This window comes from Pogonomyrmex barbatus, unplaced genomic scaffold (assembly GCF_055798465.1).
Source record: "Pogonomyrmex barbatus isolate J1 unplaced genomic scaffold, ASM5579846v1 scaffold4, whole genome shotgun sequence".
In the NCBI taxonomy this organism is placed as follows: domain Eukaryota; kingdom Metazoa; phylum Arthropoda; class Insecta; order Hymenoptera; family Formicidae; genus Pogonomyrmex; species Pogonomyrmex barbatus.
This window is the reverse complement of record NW_028297138.1, coordinates 5,093,936-5,117,196: the sequence shown is the minus strand read 5'-3', so window position 1 is coordinate 5,117,196 and position 23,261 is coordinate 5,093,936. Positions and strand designations below refer to the sequence as shown.

Sequence of the window (23,261 nt, the reverse complement as noted above, 5' to 3'; positions counted from 1 at the left end):
AGTATATAATAAATATATCTATAGAATGTCTTGAGTATGTCATTAGTATATATATATAATATAATAATGATATATCCAAAACATTCTATAGATATACTTATATTTTATTATATATCATAAGTAGATTATATATATATATTACTGTAAACACCCAAAATTCGGACTTTCACATACTTACTAGTAAAAATTCGCATTTTTTACTAGTAAATACGCGAAAAATCGAATTTTGTGTATTAATATGTATATATATATATATATCAATATGGTATATATATATATATATATATATATATATATTATTAACATCTTATTTTTACATATAAAAATATTTTTTTATTCCAATTTTTTTAACATATATAATTGATATATAAATTTTTCTTTACATATAATTGCACATATAACATTGCACTTTTATAGTATTATAAACAATATTACAATGGTATTACAATAGTATTACAATAATATTAATTATATATATTATATATATAATATATATAATTTATCTATATATCTCTTATATTTATCTATATATCTTTTATATTATTATATATTAATATGTTTATATTTATATTGTTTATATAATCTAATATCTTCAATTTTTTTGAATATATATCTTAATATATTTTTATTTAATATATTTTTAGCTATATAATCTTTATATTTTAAGCAGTCTTTAGATCTCTTGTACTAGCGCATCCATGAAAACTCAAAAAAATTGCAGCTAATCCAATCCATTTTGGATCTTCTTATTGCTAATTCAGATTCAATGTTTGCTTTTGCACACGTTCTTTGGCCTGCCTGCCCGGTAAGCAGGAGATCCAGATTCGATTCCTGGCTGAGGTGGTATTTTTTCACAAAAGAATTACGAGTTTTCACGACTGGTTCGTGGTCGGGCCCCGCCGTGACGCACACCCTCCCTTCTTATTCGGGGGCTCGAGCCATGCTTGATGCAATCTCTCCTGTCGTGCTCCAGGAGGATTATTTGTATATTTGCCAATGGCGTTGGAGGGTGTCGCCGTTGCAGTCAGACCTGCATCCATCGAGAGAATAGGACCATCATCTCTCTGGAGTACCAGTCGTGGGGATTCGAGAGAATATATATATATGTGTATATTGTAATATATGTATATATGTGTATCATTGAATTATTGACGTGTTATTCTAAACACGTTATTTGCGATAAATATCATCACATGCCTCGGTAGTCGAAGGGATAAGATGCCTGCCCGGTAAGCAGGAGATTCAGGTTCGATTCCTGGCTGAGGTATTTTTTCGCAGGTGATATTTTTTCGCAAAAGAGTTAGAGTTTTCATGACTGGTTCGTGTTCGGGCCCCACCGCACATCCTCCCTTCTTATTTGGGCAGACATGAGCCAGCCATACTTTTATTGGCGCTGAAATCTGCTCGTCTGTGCATTTGTATGCAATTTCCTTGCTGCAGCTGACAAATATTTTGTAAATTATTTATTAATTATTAATAGATAAAACAATTTCTTTAATTTTTTTATTTAAATTAAAAAATGTAAATGTATATGTTTGACTTCTAAAATATATGTACAGATAATCATTTAAAAATATAAATATTTGAAACATTTCTAAGTAATTTTATAAATAAATATCACATAAATATATTTGTAAATAATATATTTCAATTTGTGAAGAAATTATAGCAATCCAATAATAAAAAATACATATTTTTTAAAATTTATTTTACTTACCCATAATACATTTTACTTACCCATAACTTTGCATATGTGCAATTTGAAAAAATTTTCTTTTTTCTCCGTACCAACTAAACTTCACTGCCAATTCGTTTGTAAACATTATTTTCATGATACGTACACAGTAAGTCTTCAGATCTTGGCATGTAACATGGGCTAATTGTTTAACCTAAAAATATTAAAAGGATGGAATGTTATAAAAACTTTATATAATAAAATATTCATGTAAAAATACTAGATATATATGATTTTAAAATATTCGAAAATTATTTAATATTAATATAAAATGTCTATTAAAAATTATCAAAATATCTTTAAACGAAAATATATAATTTGATTTTTAAAGAATTATTCTTTTTATATGGTATTTCTTTAAATGAAAAAATATTATTAGAAAGTAAGATGCAAATTTGGATATAAAAAAAGGAGATAGCAAATTTGATTGCAATCAATAATATACCAAACGTAATATTCCAAAAGTATAATATATAAAGCTTCATAACAATAACTTACAAATTTTTTTATTCCAAATGCGTTTTCTATTAGATCACAAATTTTTTCTTTCTCTAAAGATATTTTGTAACATTGAAATACATTTAACTTACCATCTGATTTCGATAAGGTAAATCATTATTTAATTTGTTTTCCATTACTTGTAGCTCATTCTCATTTTTTAATGGCAGATCTTGAAAGATATCTATTATTTCTTTTTCTTCCTCCTGAGAAGTTCTGATTGAAATTTTTTGTAGAATAAATTTTTTACATTTTTCAATAAAGTTTATTTTTAGCTCTAAACTTATGAGTTTCTAGATAATAAATCGTTGAAAATTTTCAGATTCTGTAAAAAAATATTCAAAATATTTTAATTATAAAATTAAATTTTAGTTATATTCATAATTTTATATATATATATATATATATATATATGGGGAGGCACGTGGTGCAATAAGGAGAGTTAACACACATCAGTGAATAGAGCCACAAAAATCAGGAGAAAAAGAAGTCTACGGGAACAGAGGAGAAAAACTAAGGCAGGAGGTCCAAGAGAAGGGTGCAACAACCTAAGGCAAATAAGGGAGAGAGGAAAGGGCGGAAGATTTGAAAGTTATCAAACAGAGACCAAAATCGCAAAGAGGAGAGGTTATGTCAGCGAACATAGGACGTGGCAGATAAGGTGATTATAGATCGATTAATCGATAAGAGAAGAAAGGAAAGGATAATTAAAAAACGGTAAAGAGGACAACAGATTGACCGACCGTAAGTCGGTAAGGTACCGTCACCGAGGCAAGCGGAGCTGATGAAGAAGGCAGCAGAGGGGGAAGAGAGAGACAGAGAAGGCAAAAGAAGAGGAAGACCGACACGAGCGGAACAACTGGGAAGACAGAGAGCGGGAAGCGTAGGCACAATTTCAGACTCATTCAAAAGAAAGAGGGAAGAAGAGGAACGGGAGGAAGAGAAATTAAGGGCGGAAAAAGAAATTATTGAAAATTTTCTGAAGACGAGAAAAGTTGAGAGATCTCCAAAACAAGGAAAAGGGAAAAGAGAGGATAAACAACAAGAGGAAAGTAAAGAAGAAGACAACATGAATAAGGAAGCAGAAAGAATGGATAAGATGATGGAAATCCTGTTGACAGTAAAAACGGACACGGAAGAGATAAAAAAAGAATTAAGACGAGAAATGAAAGAATTAAGAGAGGAATGGAGGAAAAAGCAAGAAGAATGGGAAAGGATGAAACTAAATTTCGAAATGAGAATAAGGGAATTGGAATCAAAAAAGGAGCAAAACGAAGAGATAAAGGAAAAAATAAGAGAGGTGTTACGGAAGGAGGACGCGAGGGAAAGAAGAGAGAAGAGAAATAACATAGTAATAAAGGGAGCGGATATACCAATGAGGGAAACACCGAGAGAAACTGCAGAGGAATAGTAAAACAAAATTTGCAAGTAGAGGCACTGATAGAGGATGCATATTGGGCGAGAGGAAGAAAAGGAGGGAATTTCATGGTAGTTAAATTCAGAGAGGAGCAGCAGAAAAGGGAGGTTATGATGAAGAAAAACAAATTAAGAGGCAAGAGAATATTTATCGATAACGATTTAACGAAGAGAGAGAGAGATATTCAGAGAGAAATTGCGCAAGTGGCTAGAGCAGAAAGAGATCAGGGTGCACAGGTCAAAATCGGGTACAAGAAACTGAAAGTAAATGAGAAGATATTCAAATGGAAAGAGGAAGGAGGGTTCGAGGAGGTAAAATTTTGGAGCAGGAGAACCTCTGCGGACCTCTAATTGCGAGGAGGCCCGGAGAGAAGGGAGAGAAGCAGAAAAAAGTGAAAATCCGCCCTCTCTCGAAGTCTGAGAAAGCAGACGCGAGAAGAGAGGCGGGTCAATCAGGAGAAAAGGAAGGACGAAAAGAGGAAGAAATGGAGGAAGAAAACTTTTTTAAGATGTGTTTTTGGAATGTTGCAGGTTTATACAATAAGGACAGACAATTCTGGAAATACATAGAGAGATTTGACTTTGTAGGATTAACAGAAACATGGGTTGACGAAACACAATGGGACAAAATAGAAGGGATACTACCAGATACATTTATATGGAGATGTCAATTTGCGACAAAAGAGAAGAACAAAGGAAGGGCGAGCGGAGGAATAATAATGGGAGTCAGAAAGGGTTTAAGGGAGGAAGAGTTGAAAGAAGATGAAAGGGATATACAAATAAGGAAAATTTGGCTAAACAACAAAACGTTAAAAATTTTGACGTTATATAGTAGAGAGATGAAGAAAACTAGAGACAACTTGGAAAAACTGATTGGAAGTGCAAAGGAGGAGAGATTGATAGTGGGAGGGGACTTCAACGCAAGGACGGGAACAGAAGGATCGTTCTGTGGCGAAGAAAAAGAGGAGAGAATTTGGAGAAAATCCAAAGATAAATTGAAAAATAACGAAGGGATAAAGCTATTAGAGATGATAGAAGAGAATGGATGGGAAATTTTGAATGGAAACATGGAAGGAGACGAAGAAGGCGATTACACTTTCATCGGTGGAAAGGGAAGCTCAGTAATAGATTATGTTATAGTAGATTCGGAGATAAAAGACGAAGTGAAGAGCTTCAAAATTGGGACAAGGACAGAATCGGACCATTTACCGATGGAAGTAGAAGTCTACGGAGAAGGAAAGGTGAAAGAGCAGGAAAGAAGAAAAGAGGAGCAACGGAAAGAGAAAAACATTTGGACGGAAGAAGGAATTGAACGCTTTCGAGAGGAACTAAATAGAATAACTTTCGAGAAGGAAGAAATAAATGAAATGATGGAAGAAACGGTGGAAAAAATTGGAAGGGCCATACACAAGAAAACAATAAAGTTCAACAAAACAAAAATAGGATTCAAGAAATGGTGGGATAAAGAGTGCACGGAGAAGAAGAGGGAGACGAGAAAAGTGTTAAAAAGGTGGAGACAAGGACGGGAGGACAAAGAGAATTACTTAGAGAAAAGAAGAGAATACAAAAGAATCTGCGAAGAGAAAAGAGTTAAATTACAGGAGAAGATAGAAGAAGAAATAGAACAATTAAAATACACAAACGATATATGGAAGTATATTAATAAGGAAAGGATAAGAAGAACGGGAGTGACAAAAGTTAGCTTGGAGGAATGGAGAAGATATTTTAAGGAGTTGCTAGGGGGAGAAGAAAGTAAAACTCAAAAAGAAAGAGAACAGGAGATACAGGTAGGAGAGCAAGAAATACAGGAAGAAGAGGAAGATATAACAGAACAAGAAGTAGAAGCACAGATAAGAAAATTAAGAAAAAATAAAGCGGCAGGAGAAGATGGTTTGGAAAACGAGGTGTGGATATGTGGGGGCAAGAAGTTACTAGAAAGGATTACAAAATTAATAAACAAGGTATGGAGAGGAGAAGGAATGCCAGATAGATGGAGAGAAGGAGTTATTAGTCCGATTTTTAAGAGGGGAGACAGGAAAAATATTAAAAATTACAGAGGGATAACTTTGTTAAACACAGCATACAAGATTTACGCGATGGTCCTTGAAAACAGATTATGTAAAGAAATAGAACAGAAAAAGTTAATTCCAGAGACACAAGCTGGTTTCAGAAGAGGAAGAAGTACGATAGACAACATTATGGTTTTGAATTATGTAGTAAACAGAGAAGTCAAAGAGAAAGGAGGAAAGTTGTACACATTTTTTGCAGACTTGACGGCTGCCTTTGACAAGGTAAATAGGGAAAAATTAAGCCAAATCTTAGAGAAGAAAGGTGTAAGCAGCAGATTGAGAACCAGGATAGACGAGATTTACGAAGAGACAAGGAATAAAGTAAAAGTCAATGGAGAAATCTCAAAAAAATTTTGGACAAGGAGAGGGGTGAGACAAGGATGCCCATTAAGTCCAACTCTGTTTTCACTTTACACAGCAGATCTAGAAGAAAAGCTAAGAAGAGGGCAAACGGGAGGGGTAGTCGTCGGAAATGAGAAGTTCTGGTCACTAGCTTACGCGGATGACATAGTGCTGTTGGCTGAAAGGGCGCAGGACCTGAGAGAAATGATGAGAAGAATGAAAAAATATCTGGAAGGAAAAGAACTGGTGCTAAACGCAGAGAAATCAAAGATTTTAACGTTCAAAAGGGGGAGAAGAGCAAAGAAAAAAGAGGAGTGGAAATGGGGAGAGGAAGAAATAGAAGAAGTTAAAAGCTTTAAATATTTAGGATACTTTTTCCAGAGAAACGGAGGAACAGAAACGCACTTGAAAGAAACGGTTAAAAAGGCAACGATGGCTATGAGGCAAACTTGGGGAATAGGAGAAAGAAAATTCAAAAATAACTTTGAAAGAAGGATCAAAATCTTCGAAAGTCTGGTAAAGAGTATCATCCTATATGCAGCGGAGGTATGGGGATGAGCAGAAGCGGATAAAATAGAAAGAATACAAGCAAAATACATCAAATGGATATTAGGTTTGGATGTCAATACACCCACGTACATAGTGATGGAAGAGACAAAAATAGACAAAGTAAGGATAGAGGCAAGAAGAAGAGCGGTAAGATACGAAGAAAAAACCAGGACGAATAAGATAAACAAGTTAGTACAGGAATGCTGGAAGGAAATAGATCGAAACAGCCAGAGAAAGAGATCAAAATGGGAAAATGAAAGAAAAAGTTATTACGAGAAGAAAGGGATAGACATAGAGGAAATTGGGACAAGATGCGCGGAAGGCCAATTACTAGCAGAGTCCCTGACACAGATGGACAGAGAAGAGCAATGGCAAGAGCAATACGAGAAACTAACTGAAGGAAGATATAACAGAAAATACAGGGAAATACGAGAAGAAACAAGGGCAGATTATCTAAGAAAGGGATATGGAGGAAGAGATCAGTCGTTGGTGGCTAGATTTAGATGCGGAAATGAGGAAAGAGCAAACAGATTCTGGAGAAAAACAGAAGAAAATAATTGTTTGCCGAAAAGGTGAAGAAACGATAGAACATCTAATAAATGAATGCGAGGAGATGAAAGAAGAGAATGCTTTAACAAGGAGAAGCATTTTGAAGGGGCAGGTTCAAGGAAGAATGTGGATGAGGAAAATTAGAGACGAAAGGAAGAAGAGGGAAGGTCTCAATAGTTAAATATTATATATATATGTAAATATATTCAGAGGAAAATTTGTAAGATCGATGTAGGCACCACCACGTGCCAACCCATTCAAGGCCGAAAGGCACGAATAAATCTATTACTACTACTACTACTATATATATATATATATATATATATGTGTGTGTGTGTGTGTGTGTGTGTGTGTGTGTGTGTGTGTGTGTGTGTGTGTGTGTGTGTGTATAGATAAAATGTAAAATATATATATAAATAAAATATAAAATTTTTGCAAAATGCCACATATTGAAAATACAAAAATAAAGTAAAAAAGTGTCAGAAAAAATTATTTAAGAATAAAATATGCTATAGTTCACAAATATATTATAAAAATAATCGTAATTAAAATAAAAATATACACAATTTAAGAAATTAAAATGACAATTTGAAAATATAGAATTATTTGCATTATACCTTGCTTATTAATTAATGGATTTGATATCTTTTTTAGATCGGTTGGCACGTTTGCATTAATTTCGTCAGCAAACGATTGTTCTGCAGATGAATTAAGAATTTTTTTATTGCAATGCAGATCTAAAAATAATAAAATATTTTTGTCATTATATTAACATAATTTTAAAATATTAGGCAAAATTATTGAAAAATATATTTAAATATATTTATAATTCTAAAATATAAAAAAAATAATAGTAACTAAAATAGATATAATTACGTGCTTTGTACCTTGTTTATTAATCAATCGATTTGATGTCTTGTTTCCTAATCGGATTGGCATGTTCGCATTAAATTCATCATCAAATGATTGTTCTGCGGATGCATCTAACAAATTTTCATTGCAATGCAAATCTAAAAATAATAAAATGTTTTTGTCATTATATTATAACAACATAATTTTAATATTAAAGTATTAAAGCAAAATTATTGAAGAATAAATGTTATAATTCTAAAATATATAAAAAGTAATAGTAAAATAAATATAATTATGTGCAATGTACCTTACTTATTAATTAATGGATTTGATGTCTCATCTCTTTGTCGGATTGGCATATTTGTATTATTAATTTCGTCATCAAATGATTGTTCTGCGGATGCATCAAGCACATTTTCATTGCAATGCAAACCTGAAAATAATAAAACGTTTTTATTATCATATCATTTCAATATAATTGAATGAACGAAAATGAATTGATGAAAATCATATTTGTAAGAATCTATTATTTTTTGCATGCACGATTTGTCTTTTATTTGCATTTTTTTTATCAACAGTTAAAATCTGTAATCCAAAAATGGGTATTTTATTATTATAATTATAAAATGTTCTTGTTTTAATCTATTATTGTTATTTTTATTATTATTTTACTGCGCTTACCTTTTTGTGCATCCTTTGTAATTTTTAATGCTTTTTTAGTGATTTCTGCAGTCATGGAATGCTTGTTTGAAAATTTCGGAAGTTGTGAGATTAGTGCCATTTCATCATCAGATGATTCCTCATTACTCGATTTGTCGATAACTTTAGCGGCTCTGATTTTTCTCGATTTTTTTAAATTCTCCTTTATTTCAGTGCCAGAGTTAATGTCGGATAACTCTTCGGCATCTTTCAACTTTTTTCTTGCTACTACATAGTTATCTGAAAAAAATGATAAATTATTTTTTAAATATAATTTAATAAATGATTTTTTATGAATGTATAATTTAATAAATCATAGTTTCTTATATTATTCAAAAATATCAACACATATTTACATGCAAAAGACTCTAATAATATATTCCAAAAAAGAATATAACATTGCTTACGAAATGTTCTATATATTTTTCGAATGGCATATTCCAACCAAGTACATTCCGGTTCCTCCATAAGTTTCACCGTTTTATCGTATCGTTTGTTATTCGTAAAGTTTGGCCAAAAAGTTTTTGTTAAGTCTCCACTTAACCAATTATTTGGTATTACTTGTGGTCCATCTTCGAATTCGACGATTGCATAAAATTTATGTCATTCTATGTGAATGAATATCAAAATTTATGTCATTCTATGTGAATGAATATCAATTACATTTCATTGTGTAATGGGAAGACTGCATATTTATCATTTCCGCATGGCAATTTGACATATTTTTTAATAATATTTTTCAATGACCATGATTTCAAATCTGAGCATGATTTTACGGAATAAATCCTAAGTAACGAAGATAAGTAGGGAACGTTAAATAGATCTTCTTTTTCCAAAAATTCGTATCCGATAATGACAGGAATATTTTGCTTTATGCAATGTGCCACATTTTCAATACATACAATAGCATCACAACTTAAACCACAACAACTATTTGCAAGTGTTCCAGCTTGAAATGTTACTCCGTAATATTTGATAATTTTATATTATGGATTATTGCAATCGGATAGAAGTGGACTATCGTTATGTAAGGACATTAAAGTTGGATGTCAAAATGGAATATCAAAATGGAATCCGACAAATCAATCGATGATGTACTTAAATTAATTTCTTTTTCAATATATCTCCGTACAATTTGTTCTAAAGGTTGTGTAAAGGTTTCTCTGCTTTTCTGAGATATTTTTTAAATACTTGCATGTTCTCAAATTTAAGTTCTTAAACTTAAACGCACTGAAGTTATTAAGTGATCCAAATTTTTTGACATCGTCTACAAGATGTATAAGGCTGTGGATGTTATGTGATACGTTTTACACTCCATAAAGTTTGATAAATGTTTTAATAAAAAAAATAATCAGATCTTGTGCATAAGATAGATGCTTGTGCAAATACTTTGAAGACAAGATTCCAATAATTATATGTAATGTCATAAAATAGATGTACACACTTTTTTTAAATAGATTTAAAAGTCAATGGGCCGGTATTAACAACAGTATTAATCTATTATATATTCCGTGACTTTCTATAATTTTACATAATCCATTTTTCGTGGTTTTCTTGCGAATTCTATAGATATTGATGGCTTTAATTAAGTTGTCAGACGTATAGATATTTCTTCAATGGCTCTATGTTGTAGTCGATAAGAGAAATCTCCATCCAACCATAAATATATTAATATATATGTAGATCTTTTTTATGAACAATTTGTGTGGTAACATTGTAACATAACAAAAATATCACATAAGCATATATTTCTAAACAATGGAGCAAATTATAAAAGGAATAAAGAATAAAAAATAGTTCAACGCACATTAAAAAATATAAGCAATAAATTTCATATAAGATTTAATATAATATACTATATATTAAATTGTATAATATATAATATCGTATTTTTATATGTAATATATATAATACAATATTTTTTTATTGCAATCTAATATATATATATATATATATATATATATATATATATATATATACGTACATATATATGTACGTCGTATAAAAAAACGAAGTTAGCCAAGTTCTTACTAAAAACAAAAAGAGCACACCAAAAAATGCAACTATTAATATGGCCGACCAGGCTTTTGTTTCACGGATGCCATGTGTATTTTTGCCAAAAATGTTACTTGCAGAAAGTCCACTGCGCAGATGTTAATGTGGATATTAAAATCCAAAAACACAAAATAGTTAATGCCCTGAGCATTAAAAGCTCGATCAAACAATTTTTTTTTTTGGAAACACGAAGAGAGGCTCATTCATATACACTAGAACCTTCTTACTCACTTTGCCGCCAAACGAATATTGATTCATCTCGATCTGCTAGACCAGGGGTCAGCAAGTGGGCACTGTTCGCGGACGCCCAATGCCCGCGGGCAACAGTCGAGCGCGCTGGGGCTAGCGTTAGGCGGCTAGATGCAATAAAATAAGGAGAGAGGATAACAGGAACGTCTGTTCATTGAACGTGCTGTTCAAGGAATAAAAAAATATTATGTTGCACAAATTCAAACCCAGAATTAACATAAATTAATAACTATCTATATTTTAAATAAATTCTTACAATAATATTAAATAAACAACTCTTATAACATTTAATTAGTATTTGATTCACAGTTTTCCGATATTATATACGATATATCAGGTGTTATCGTTTTGGCACAACTTAAACGAATTATTGCAAAATTCAAATGTGAATCTATTAACTGTTCGCGTAATTGCGATTTATTTAATTTCATAATAGAAAATAATTGTTCACATGAATATGTGAACCAAATATACTCATTATTTTTGCAGCACGAGCATGTTGAGGAAAACGTTCTTGAGATATATATGAATAAAATTGTCGATGTCAGTCATTGTATAAAAACGGTTTTTAAGAGCAATGTCATATTTTAAATCTATTAATTCTAATTGTATATCTGCGGGAACAATATTAATATCAACAGTAAAAGGTGTCATAAAAATAAGTAAGTCTTCTTCTAAAACATGCATTTCCCTAAACCGACAATCGAATTCATTATGTAATAATTGAAGTGAATTTATATATTCTTCATTTCTATTGCTTATCTTGAATGTGCATGGCAACAGATAATAAATTTGAAAAATGCAACAACTGTCGAGATTGAAATTGATTGATCCATAAATTAAGTTTCATTTTCTAATTTGATCAAACATATGAATAATTAATTTATCTTTGTCTTGTAAAGAATAATTTATAATATATTTAAATGATTAGTGATATCCGCAAGAAAGGTGGGATTGGCAATCCAGGAAGGCTGTGATAGTTCAGGCACAAACTTATCATTTCTAAAAATATAACTATTTCTTGACGTAAAGAAAGAAATGTTGAAGAGCTTTTTACCTCGACTAAGCTATCGTGTTTCGTAAAAATAGGAGATATCGGCATAATCTGACTCTAAAGAAGATAAAAATTCGCGAAATTGACGATGATTCAATCCAATAGTTCTAATAAAATTTATAACTTTGATTACAAGTTTCATTACTTTATTACATACTTTAAAGATTTTGCACATAATACCTCTTGATAAATGATACAATAGATCGAATGTATTTCTTGTTTTGATTGTGCTAGTTTAGACTTTAAACGTTCTACGAAGCCCATATTGTGTCCAATCATTGCAACATCATCAGTAACAACTGAAGTTAATTTATCCCAAGATTTATGTTTTCTATTGGTTTTTCAACGCTAAACAATATATCTTCTCCAGTGGTAGTACCTTTCAGAAGTATTATATTTAAAAGTTCCTCAGTAATAGAGAGGTTCCTATCCACACCATGAATAAAAATTGTCAATTGTGCAGTATCAACGATATCAGTACTCTCATCGAGAGCTAATAAAAAAGCAATAAAATTGTTTGCTTTTAGTATCCAATTGTCGCTCGAGAGCTTCAGCTAATTTTTCAATGCAACGTACTACAGTTCGAGAAGAGAGACTAATTGATTTAAATTTATTAAAATCATTAGGATATATTATTTCTGTGGCAATTTCTAAACATTGTTTGACAAATGGACCAATGCTAAATGGACGTGATTCACATACAATAAGAGCAATAATGAGCAATTTTGTAACTGGCAATTTTGTAACATACAATAGGCTTACTTAATTCCGATTCTTTTTCTTATATTAGAATAATATCTTTATTAAATGTAACATACTTGATAAAAAATTTTTTGTGTAAAAACATATATATATATATATATACACATATATGTAATATATATATATACATACGTAAATGTACATAATGTACATAACATACATAAATATATTTTTTACAAAAAATTAAGTTTGAAGGAATCAAAAAAAATTGTCCATATATAATCCTATATATTCTTTCAATCATAAATATACATGATTATGTATGGGCGATGTTTTCTCATTTCTACAAATTTCATTCGTTGTAAAAAAAACAATGCAAAATTATTCATTCTTTTAATTATTTTTTATGTAAACTATTGAGAAAAAAAGGCCTTACCGGCGAAGCTAAACCTTAGTGTTTATATATGATTCGAAATTATAATATTTAAATTTCGATTAAATCGATATATTCCTTCTGCTAAATTGCAGACACTCGCGAAATACCCCGCAATTAATAGAATCCTCGATATTTCCTTGATATTTTCGATATCTTTCTCACATGAAATGTGTACAATAAAAAATATCATCTCATACTAGGAATCGAATCTAGCACTCCCGCTTTCTGGGCAGGCGACAAATTTTTTATGTCTTCTGATTATTATTATTATTTTTTTTATATCAAACAAAAATTTTACAAAGGAAGGAAACTAATATGAACATATATGGATATATCTCGTGTATAATTATATATATATATATATATATATATATATATATATATATATGCATATATGTCCTGAAAAATTTTTTACCGGATATAATTAAATATTAAGTGTACAAAAAAGTTCTGAGCTTTTTTTTGTAAAATTCAATCTTTATTCAAAAACAAACAAAAAAATATTAATCAGCGAAATATTCCCCGTTTGCATCAACGACCTTTTGCCATCTTTCAGGTAGCTTGCGAATTTCTTGACGATAGAAACTCACCGGCTTCGAAGCGATAAAGTCATCAATGCATTTTCGTATCTCTTCAAATCTTACGAAATGTGTATCAGCCAAATGATGCTGCAGCGATCGGAATAGGTAATAATCGGAAGGCGCCATGTCTGGGCTATACGCGTGCGGGAGAAGTTCCCAGCCTAACGCAAAGATATGGTCCTGAATCGCTTTCGCAACATGTGGTCGAGCATTGTCATGAAGCAAGATCACTTTACGACGTCCTTGGCCAGTAAATGGCCTCTTTTCTTCTAATGCGTCACTCAAATTGGTCAATTGTTGTTGATAGCGGTCTGCTGTGATTGTTTCATTCGGTTGTAACAACTCGTAACAACACACCTTTCCAATCCCACTAGATACAGAGCAAAACCTTCTTGGCGTGGATATTGGGCTTTGGCGTCGATGTCAAAGGTTGACCATGGTCAACCCATGATTTTCTACGTTTAGGGTTATCATAAAGAATCCACTTTTCATCGCCTGTAATGATTTTGTGCAGAAAATCTTTTTTTCGGAACTTTGAAAGCAAAGTGAGTGCAGTGTCACGCCAACAATTTTTGTGGTCTTCGGACAATTCATGCGGAAACCCATCTGCCTTCCTTCTGAACCTTTCCTTATCATGTATAAACGTAATAACGTATGGAAATGGTTTGCTGCCAAGCTGTTCTGCAAGCTCCTTTTCAGTTTGCGCAGAATTTATTTACAAGAAAAAGAATCCATGTGTTATAGTTTAAGACATTCCTAATGATATCAACAAAGAAGATCTTTCGAAGAAGATCTGGTCTCGAAATTTGAAGAAACACGGCTTAGTAAATTGCAGAAAATGGATCATGTTAAACCTCTGTTTTATATTAAGAAATCACAAAATGGCTTTGTAAACTGGGGTGATACAAATTTCACATACAGTTAAAACGGACCGCCTTTTCGCTGGTACGTTATTGTTTAATATTTTATATGCGGATATGCTTGTCGCGTAGGCCGGATTCGGAGGTGTGAAAGATGGCAAAGGCAAATATGGTTTGGTTTGAATATTAACTATTTATTCAAATAGTTTTAGATTCAGATTTAGATACAACAATTCGATGAAAGCGCGAATATTTACAGCGACGAATAATAGCTGATTTAATGCGCAATTAATTATTTACAAAAGAAGTATAATGTGGCTTAAAACACAACGGTTTAGTTACAAAGATTATAATTCAAGGTTTTAACACGCGGCTTATTATTGAATTGTCGGAAAAGTCATGACGTTGTGACGTTGTGACATTGGTGAGGAGCGTTGTCCACGATGTGTTGAATTTGATGACGGAAAAAGATGTTGGCCGCGGTGAGATTCGAACCTAGGTCCTCAAGTGTCTAAAACTTGGCGCGCTACTATTGCGTTATGCGGGCCATGATTCTTTTCGTGGCTTTGATAGGTATTAGTTGTGTGAGCGGGGGACCGCCACAACGTATTTTTTTTTTATGTTTTTCAAAGGTCATTTATTTATATAAAGAACAAAAATTAATCAATGATATATTGTCCGTTTTGTTCAATAATTTTTTGCTATCTTTCAGTAAGTTTCATAATTCCTCGTCTATAGAAGTCTATAGAATCTGTCTTTATTGACGAAAAACTGAACAAGGTGCTGATTTACAGCCTTATCTGAATTAAATGTTATATCATGCAAGGAATTTTGAAGAGAGCGAAACAAGTGGAAGTTTGATGGCGCAAGATCAGGCGAGTATGATGAGTGTAGTAACACATCCCACCCAAGCTCCAATAATTTTTGACGGATGGTCAAACTTGTGTGTGGTCTCGCGTTGTCGTGGAACACAACTCCTTTACGATTAGCGAACTCTGGACGTTTCGGAATGATGGATTCGTTCAAACTGTCCAATTGCCGACAGTACACATTCGAATTGATTGTTTGGTTTCTTAGTAGAAGCTCGAAAAATATGAGCCTTTTAAAATCCCATCACACTGAAAGCAGCCTTTCTCTGATGAATGTTTGCTTTTGAAGCGAATCATTATGTTGGGACTAAGTTTGCGCACCATATTGTTGTAAATAATCCACTTCTCACCACCAGTTATCAGTCGCTTAAAAAAAAATCGTTTTCCTCACTGCATAATGAGCATATCGCAGATGTTTATACGCGCCGTCAAATGACATGTTCAGAATTTATGAGGGCTTTGCGGTTTGCTACACGGAAAATTCAAATCGATCAGGCAAATGAGTTCGAATGAGTTCTTAAATTAGTACAAGTAAGTAGTTAACGTATGAACACCGTGACTAGCCAAATGAGGCAGAAGATGATTGAGGAGGATATTAATATTTTCCTCCGACAGGAGCTCTATTCATATAAATTGGGTGAAATTGAGTGTTATGGTCTATCATCCAGGATAGTTATCAGTTGCTCTAAGCGGCTATTATAATATAATAAATAATAAAAAAATAGCAGTTACCAAATTAATTTCTTGTTTTAGTCACGGAATATATTTTGAAATAATATACAAAAGTTGTTCTATTTACTTAATTGCGGTTTATTTTCAATTTAGTCGGCACCATATATTGATTATCTAAATAAAGTATATCACTTTTAGCAACAAATCGATGATCTTTGCTATGGATTCCAATGCTAGGTCTCCTTTATGGTATAGTAATGAGAAGGACTTGCGCGGTGAGCTTCTAAGAATTTGATTCATGGCACATAGTATGGCTATACTTAATGAATCAGATGCTACTACAACGTATAACTCAATCCATGGCTCCGCCAATATAAATGTAATTGCGGCGAGTGGTAATAAAGCTGAGAGCGTTCGCCACTGGAGAATTGAACCGGATTGGTGCACCAGCGATCACAGATGTATAGTATTTAATGTAAGATTTACACATACAGCAAATGATTCATGTGTCAACCTAGATAGATTTAATACTAAAACATTTAATAAAAAGAAATTCAAACAAAGGCATAAGAGTTATATGCTAAACATAAAGGATCCTTTATTTTGGAGGACCTGGCTGAGTTGAAAGTTTGAATACTAGACAAGGTGTTATATCAAATCTTCTTCCACAATGAAGAGAAAGGTTTTGAAAAACAAGTGCATTCCGTGATGGACGCCTGAGTTAACTACGCTTAGGAAAAAGATTCGAAAAGCCAGAATTAATTTTCAAAAGTAAGGAAGAATCCATACCATGGAAGTATTAAAAGAGCCAAGGAAGTTCTTAAAGAAGTTAGAAATTAATACATAAAATTCATAAATTACAAAAAGTAAAAGTCTTGGAGGAACCTGGTGAGCTCCATAAAAAATGCTGATCCATGAAGAATAGTCTATAAGTAAACAACTAAATAAAATAATTCTTGACAAAATTTATAGCTCAATTAAAGTCAGGAATTTTAAGAGATTGTCAATTGGCAAGACTCAGTGTCCGCTGTGTTAGACGAACTCTTCCCTAGTGACAATGTAGACTTAGAAATTACTGTTCAAAAATAGATTAGATTAAATAACTTAAGCTATATAAATAATTTTATATCTTTGAAACCTGAATTTCCAAAAATAAACTGATGGAGGCAATTGCAAGATTTAAAAGTAGAAAGTCGTCCGGTCCAGATCTTATTAAAGTGGATATCTTAAAACAGTTTGTCTCTACATATCCAGATATTATGCTGCATATTTTTAACGATTGCCTTCGATAAGATTTCCCTGCTTCTTGGAACGGCTTTCGTTCGTATCTAATCAAATCTAGGGATCATCAGAAGACTAATTCTAGATAATACAGACCCACCGCTTCAATGTAAACAGTTGGTAAACTCATAGAAGGGCTTAATGTGATGCGATTAAATAAAATTTATAACTCCGCGGGTCTTGATTCCGATTTGAGTTTAAAATAAACAGATTGAAGATGCGCTTAGATTATTTGTAGATAAAACTATGAATTTGTATTCTACATATATCTACATATCTTGCTATTTTCATTCATATTAATGGCGCATTCAACAACGTTTGGTGTGAGAACGTGCTCGCCAGATTGCGCACAGTGAATTCTCCAGTAAACATGGATCACTTAATTTGATGAAAAACGCAGCTAATTGCGCGTCGACTGGTGAACACTGCAGGACACATAAACATCGACATTTCAAACGCATATCCACAATACAATTCCCGGACCATGCCTGGCTGAGGGTCATTTTAGTACTCAAGACTGCTTGCGCACGCGTCGTCGACGGCGACCGGCAACATCAACACGCACAGCGTACGAGCGATAGGGGCGTCCCGTTTGACCATGTTAATATTGACCACAGTCCCAATTGACCAGGTTGCGATTGGCCACGTTGCAATTGACCACGTTGCAATTGACCACCCGATTGATCACCGTCCCGATTTATTAACTATAGTTCCGTTTGACCACCGTTTCGATTGATCACTGTCCTGATTGACCGTCCAGACAGCCAATCTGTTTTAAAATTGATCATATTTAATGTATTGTTGTTAACTTATCAGGTAATGTGTGTTGTCGGGAAGAAAACGCGTTTCCAAGAGTTTGCGAGGTCCAACCCTCCCCCCGGATGCTTAGGAGCGAAACGAGGTCCACGATTATGCTATTCCACATAAGTTTTTGAATAACTTTTTAAGTGAAACATTTACACTATTATCCGTTACACGAAATGATGAATATAGACATAGTGACAATTATATAGTACATCTGATATATTTCATAACTTCTGGAAAACTTTTTTTTACATATTACCAAGATTTGAAATTAATTATTACTGCAACATGTAAGATTCGGCAGAGTTAGGAGAAAACGAATATACGTACTAGAGTAGACTACACAAATTACTTGATATAAAGTAAAAAATACTATTAATCGCAGTGATAATAACAGTACATTAAATATGATCAATTTCAAAATAGCCAACTGGACGGTGATCAAACGGGACGATGGTCAATCGGGAGAGTGATTAATTGCAACGTCGTTATCAACGTGGTCAATTAAACGTGGTCATGGCCAATCGCAACGTCAATTGGGATTATGATCAATATTAACGTGGTCAAACGAGTGCCGAGCGACGTTGGACGTTCGCTGCGCGAAACAGGCGGTATCGAGAAATGCAGCAGGAATCTCTTGCATGCACGCATGGCGTGATCGTAGCTACCATTGCCGCCGCGGCGCTGCATAAAGTTGCCGGTCCCGCCGAACTTTTCCGCCGTACGTGTCGACTAAGTATCGTCTGAAATAACGTCGACGAAGGCTGGCTGAAGCGCCGAGCGACCGAGCGCGAGAATAGGAGCTTCTAGCGAGACGTGTACGCAGATAGACAAGAGAGAGGAGGATCTCTCGGCCGGAGAAGCGCTCTTCTTCGAAACGGGGTACTCTCATTGTCGCCGTCCTTCCCCCGTCTCCCGCATCACACGTAGAGATCCGATTCTTACCTTACGCTTCGCCCGTGCATCGTTCCCTCCGTGAGAATTGCGAGCCGATCGCGTGTCCGAGTCCACGGAGTTCCTCTTCTTCTGTCGAGTGAGATAGACGCGACCATGGACCGGCACGCTTCGTCGTGTACTCATACGAACCCCGTCGTCTGTCCAAATTTACCCACACTGACTTTGATGACCTTAGGGCAGGCAAGAATATCCGCTGAACTTAAGCACATTACTAGGCGGAGGAAAAAACTAATCAGAATTTCCTAGGAAAAAAAATTAATCAGAAATCGTCTAGTAGTGGCGAGTAAATAGGAAAGAACATAGCATCGAATCTCACAGATTCTCAAATTCTGGGGAAATGTGTTTGGGAAGGTCCGCTTATCTTGAAGCGTCCCGTCGCGTCCAAGTCCATCTTAAATGGACACTTATCCGCAGAAAGACTCGTAGCGACCGGTGTGCGTCTTGAGAAGATATCTTCTTAGAATCAGGTTGCTTGAGAATGCAGCTCTAAGTGATTGTTACACTCCAGCTAAGGTTAAATACAACCATGAGACTGATAGCGAACAAGTACCGTAAGGTAAAATTGAAAAGAAGAGAGAGTCCAGTAGAGTATGTGAAACCATTCAGGGATAAACCTAAAAAACCCAAAAGAACGAATGGCGAGATTTATCGACAGTGACACCGGCTTCGCGTCGGTGTGTGATGGGGACCACGGGGACCTCATGGCTCGCGCATGGACACACCGCCGTGTGTCGATGTCAGACATTCGTAGTCGTTTACTTCTCTCCTAGTAGAATGTCGCGATTCACTGAATGTTGATCTATGGCCCGCTTGCAGCAGCTGACGCTGATAAAATGGCACGCGTCAAACCCCCGGTCGCCCAACCGGCTGCGCCGCGATACGCACAAGATATCAGGTTGCTTTATAAATGTGTCGAGACCGTCAAGCACGCGTTACAGAACAATGGACCTAACGCCGTCTCCGTACTTGGCCCGCTATTAGTCGTACGATTATCCTTCGACAGCCCTGCCAACGTCCCAATGGGAGGCTCGTGCCTTCAGCAGGATCGATACCGTTTGGTGACGCTGCTTTGGATATTCTTAGGATCCATCTTAAAACAGGAACTATTGAATCTAATATGTGCGCGAGTCATTGGTATTAGCGATATATAATGAAAGTTCATGTAATGAAAGTCAGCCCTGGTTGTCGGTCAAGGGAGGATGGACCGCGTCGCGACGCGGCTCTGCACTTCCAAGACGTCTCGTTCTCATTACGAGATGTGCACCTAGAGCATACACATTGGGACCCGAAAGATGATAAACTATGGTCAGGACGAAGTCAGACGAAATCCTGATGGAGGTTCGTAGCGATTCTGATGTACAAATCGATCGTAGGAACTGGATATAGGGGCGAAAGATTAATCGAACCATCTAGTAGCTGATTCCTTCCGACGTTTACCTCTAGTAGCTGGCATTCGGCCGTTTTGCACGGAACGCGCACGAGTTTCATCTGATAAAGCGAATGATTAGAGTCCTTGGGATCAGAATGACCTCAATCTATTCTCAAACTTTAAATAAGTGAGATCTCTGGCTTTCTTGAATTATGAAGCCATGAGCATCTAGGATCAGAGTGCCAAGTGAATTATTTTTGCTAACCAGAACTGGTTATGGGATGAACCAAACGCAGAGTTAAGGTGCGCAACTCGATGCTCATGAGACATCATGACGTTGGTTGCTTAAGGTAGCAGGACAGTGGCCATGGAAGTCGAAATCCGTTACGAAGTGTAACAACTCACCTGCCGAAGCAACTAGCTCTGAAAATGAATGGCGCTGAAGCGTCGAGCCTGTATTCTGTCAACAGCGGCAAGTGATGTGGCATCCGTGCTTTGTCGCACGCATCGCCCTGATAAGTAGGAGGGTCACGATAGGAGGGTGTCCGAAGTCTTCAAGGTGAAAAGCCTCTAATCAATAAATTAAGGTAAGGAAAATCAGCAAATTGGATCCGTAGCTTTGGAATAAGGATTGGCTCTCAAGAGGGAAATATGTCGAGCTTGATTGGGAAGCGTGTCTGGCTGACGTGCCGGGCCTGGGTGAAGTGAACGGCGTTCGCATGTCGGTTCCGGAATTCGAGCTCGGTTCCGTGCCGTAGCCTACCGTAAATCTTCCTTACTGCGAGGTTTTCGTGGTGGCACGAACCGTCGTGGGCGTCCACTTCGGCCGCCATTCAACGCTCAGCTCAGAATTACGGATTAGGCGACTGTTTAATTAAAACAAAGCCTTGCAATGGCTCTTGCGAGTGTTGACGCAATGTGGTTTCTGTCTAGTGCTCCGAATGTCAACGTGAAGAAATTCAAGCCAGCACGGATAAATGGCGGGAGTAACCATGATTTTCTTTAACTCTATGGTGCAATTTGCCGTTAAAAAGAGTAAAGATAGACCTAGAGAGGTTCCCACAAGAAGAAGGCACAACTACTTCGCCACGCAGTTATGGTAGACTAAAAAAGAAACAGAAAGAAACATGAGCTAACGAGGTGAGGATGAAGACGAACAAGAAGAAGAATAGGAAGAGGAAGAGGAGAATTGGAGCATCCCGAAATACAATAGGGGACTACTAACACAGATGATTTATCCTCCGAAATTTTTAAATAGAAAATCAAATTGCGTTCAATCATTTCGAGTGGCACCTATTTGACTACGTTAATATTGACCACAGTCCCATTTGACCACGTTGCAATTGACCACGTTGATATTGATCATGTTACAATTGACTACCGTCCCGATTGACCACCGTCCCGATTGACTACCATTCCGATTGATCACGGTTCCGATTGACTACCGTCCCGATTGATCACCGTCCCGATTGACCACCGTTCCGATTGACCACCGTCTCGATTGACCGTTTTGAAATTGATAATATTCAATGTACTGTTCTTATCATCGCGTTTAATAGCATTTTTTATTTTATATCAAGTAATATGTGTAGTCTACTACAGTAAGCGAGATATTCGTGTTCTCCTAATTCTTCCGAATCTTACATTGCAATAAAAATAAACCTCAAATCTTGATAATGTAAAGAAATTTTTTTTTAATTGATTTCTCCAGATGAAGAGAACTGGATTCAGCTACATATCTTCAATTTCCCACGGGTTATACAACGCAGATTCTCTATTTCCCCTATTTTTTAATCCCTTTTTTTACTTTTAATCTCTTGTGCAATTAAGTACCTTCTCTTAATTTGGATATAAGTTTCCATAAGAAACTATCAAAAATAGTGAAGCAATATATATGGAAAATCTGGGTTTGAATCTATTATCCATCTATGAGTCGATCGCGCAAACACTGAGCAATGCGTCGCTCCGTAAAGAAAAGTTAGTTTTCCAGAGGTTATGAAATATGTCAGATGTATTATATAAATATGAATAAAATTTCGTTTAAATAAATATATATAGGGTGATTCAGAACAACCGTGTCCTTGCAAGGACGTACTCCTGAATTAATTCTGAGACGATTTTTCCTCTACGAAAATTTTGTCTGACGTTTACATTTTAAATTATAAAAGAAAAAAGTTAGCGAATAACGAGACGCGTACGGAAGGTAGGCAGGGACGGCACAACTCACGTCCGACGCAGGCGATTACTGCAGGGCGTTCGCTGCATCGACGTATTTACCATACGCGATAATATGCACCTATGCGATTTCTCACTTACTTTCTTTCTCTTTCTCTCTCTCTCTCTCTCTCTCTCTCTCTCTCTTTCATTCACTTATAGAGATCTTACCTTGTAGAGATCTCTATGATATCTTTATACCGTTGTAGCTTGACGGATGAATTTCATGGATGAACGATGCCCCAGATGACAGATTTACACACACACACACACACACACACACACACGCACGCACGCACGCACGCACGCACGCACGCACGCACGCACGCACGCACGCACGCACGCACGCACGCACGCACGCACGCACGCACGCACGCACGCACGCACGCACGCACGCACGCACGCACGCACGCACGCAACGCACGCACGCACGCACGCACGCACGCACG

The 23,261-nt window shown here is 35.2% G+C and overlaps 2 protein-coding genes and 2 pseudogenes across 6 annotated transcripts; 2 read left to right on the top strand and 2 right to left on the bottom strand.

Annotated features, from left to right (window-relative positions):
- Positions 1 to 509: 509 nt before the first annotated feature.
- Positions 510 to 12,719, bottom strand: LOC105425076 (uncharacterized). 5 transcript variants are annotated; one of them, XM_089080760.1, is made up of 7 exons: positions 10,790 to 12,718; positions 9,117 to 9,317; positions 8,692 to 8,949; positions 8,323 to 8,443; positions 8,046 to 8,168; positions 7,776 to 7,895; positions 2,441 to 2,558 (listed from the first exon to the last, which is right to left on the bottom strand). In XM_089080760.1, the coding sequence occupies exons 2-5, from the start codon at positions 9,175 to 9,177 to the stop codon at positions 8,153 to 8,155; spliced, it is 456 nt and encodes a 151-aa protein (XP_088936886.1). In that variant the 5' UTR covers positions 9,178 to 9,317; positions 10,790 to 12,718; the 3' UTR covers positions 2,441 to 2,558; positions 7,776 to 7,895; positions 8,046 to 8,152. The 5 variants fall into 5 exon arrangements, with proteins under 5 accessions (XP_088936884.1, XP_088936886.1, XP_088936887.1 ...); XM_089080761.1 differs by having other exon boundaries at positions 10,996 to 12,718; XM_089080762.1 differs by having other exon boundaries at positions 8,318 to 8,443; positions 9,117 to 12,719.
- Positions 3,934 to 7,460, top strand: LOC148935746 (uncharacterized). Its single transcript, XM_089080757.1, is given in 1 exon segment — positions 3,934 to 7,460. A coding segment is annotated over 1 exon segment (3,252 nt). The 3' UTR covers positions 7,186 to 7,460.
- LOC148935745 (uncharacterized) lies at positions 9,369 to 19,438 on the bottom strand (annotated as a pseudogene).
- Positions 19,419 to 21,174, top strand: LOC148935744 (large subunit ribosomal RNA; annotated as a pseudogene).
- The last annotated feature ends 2,087 nt before the right edge of the window (positions 21,175 to 23,261 follow it).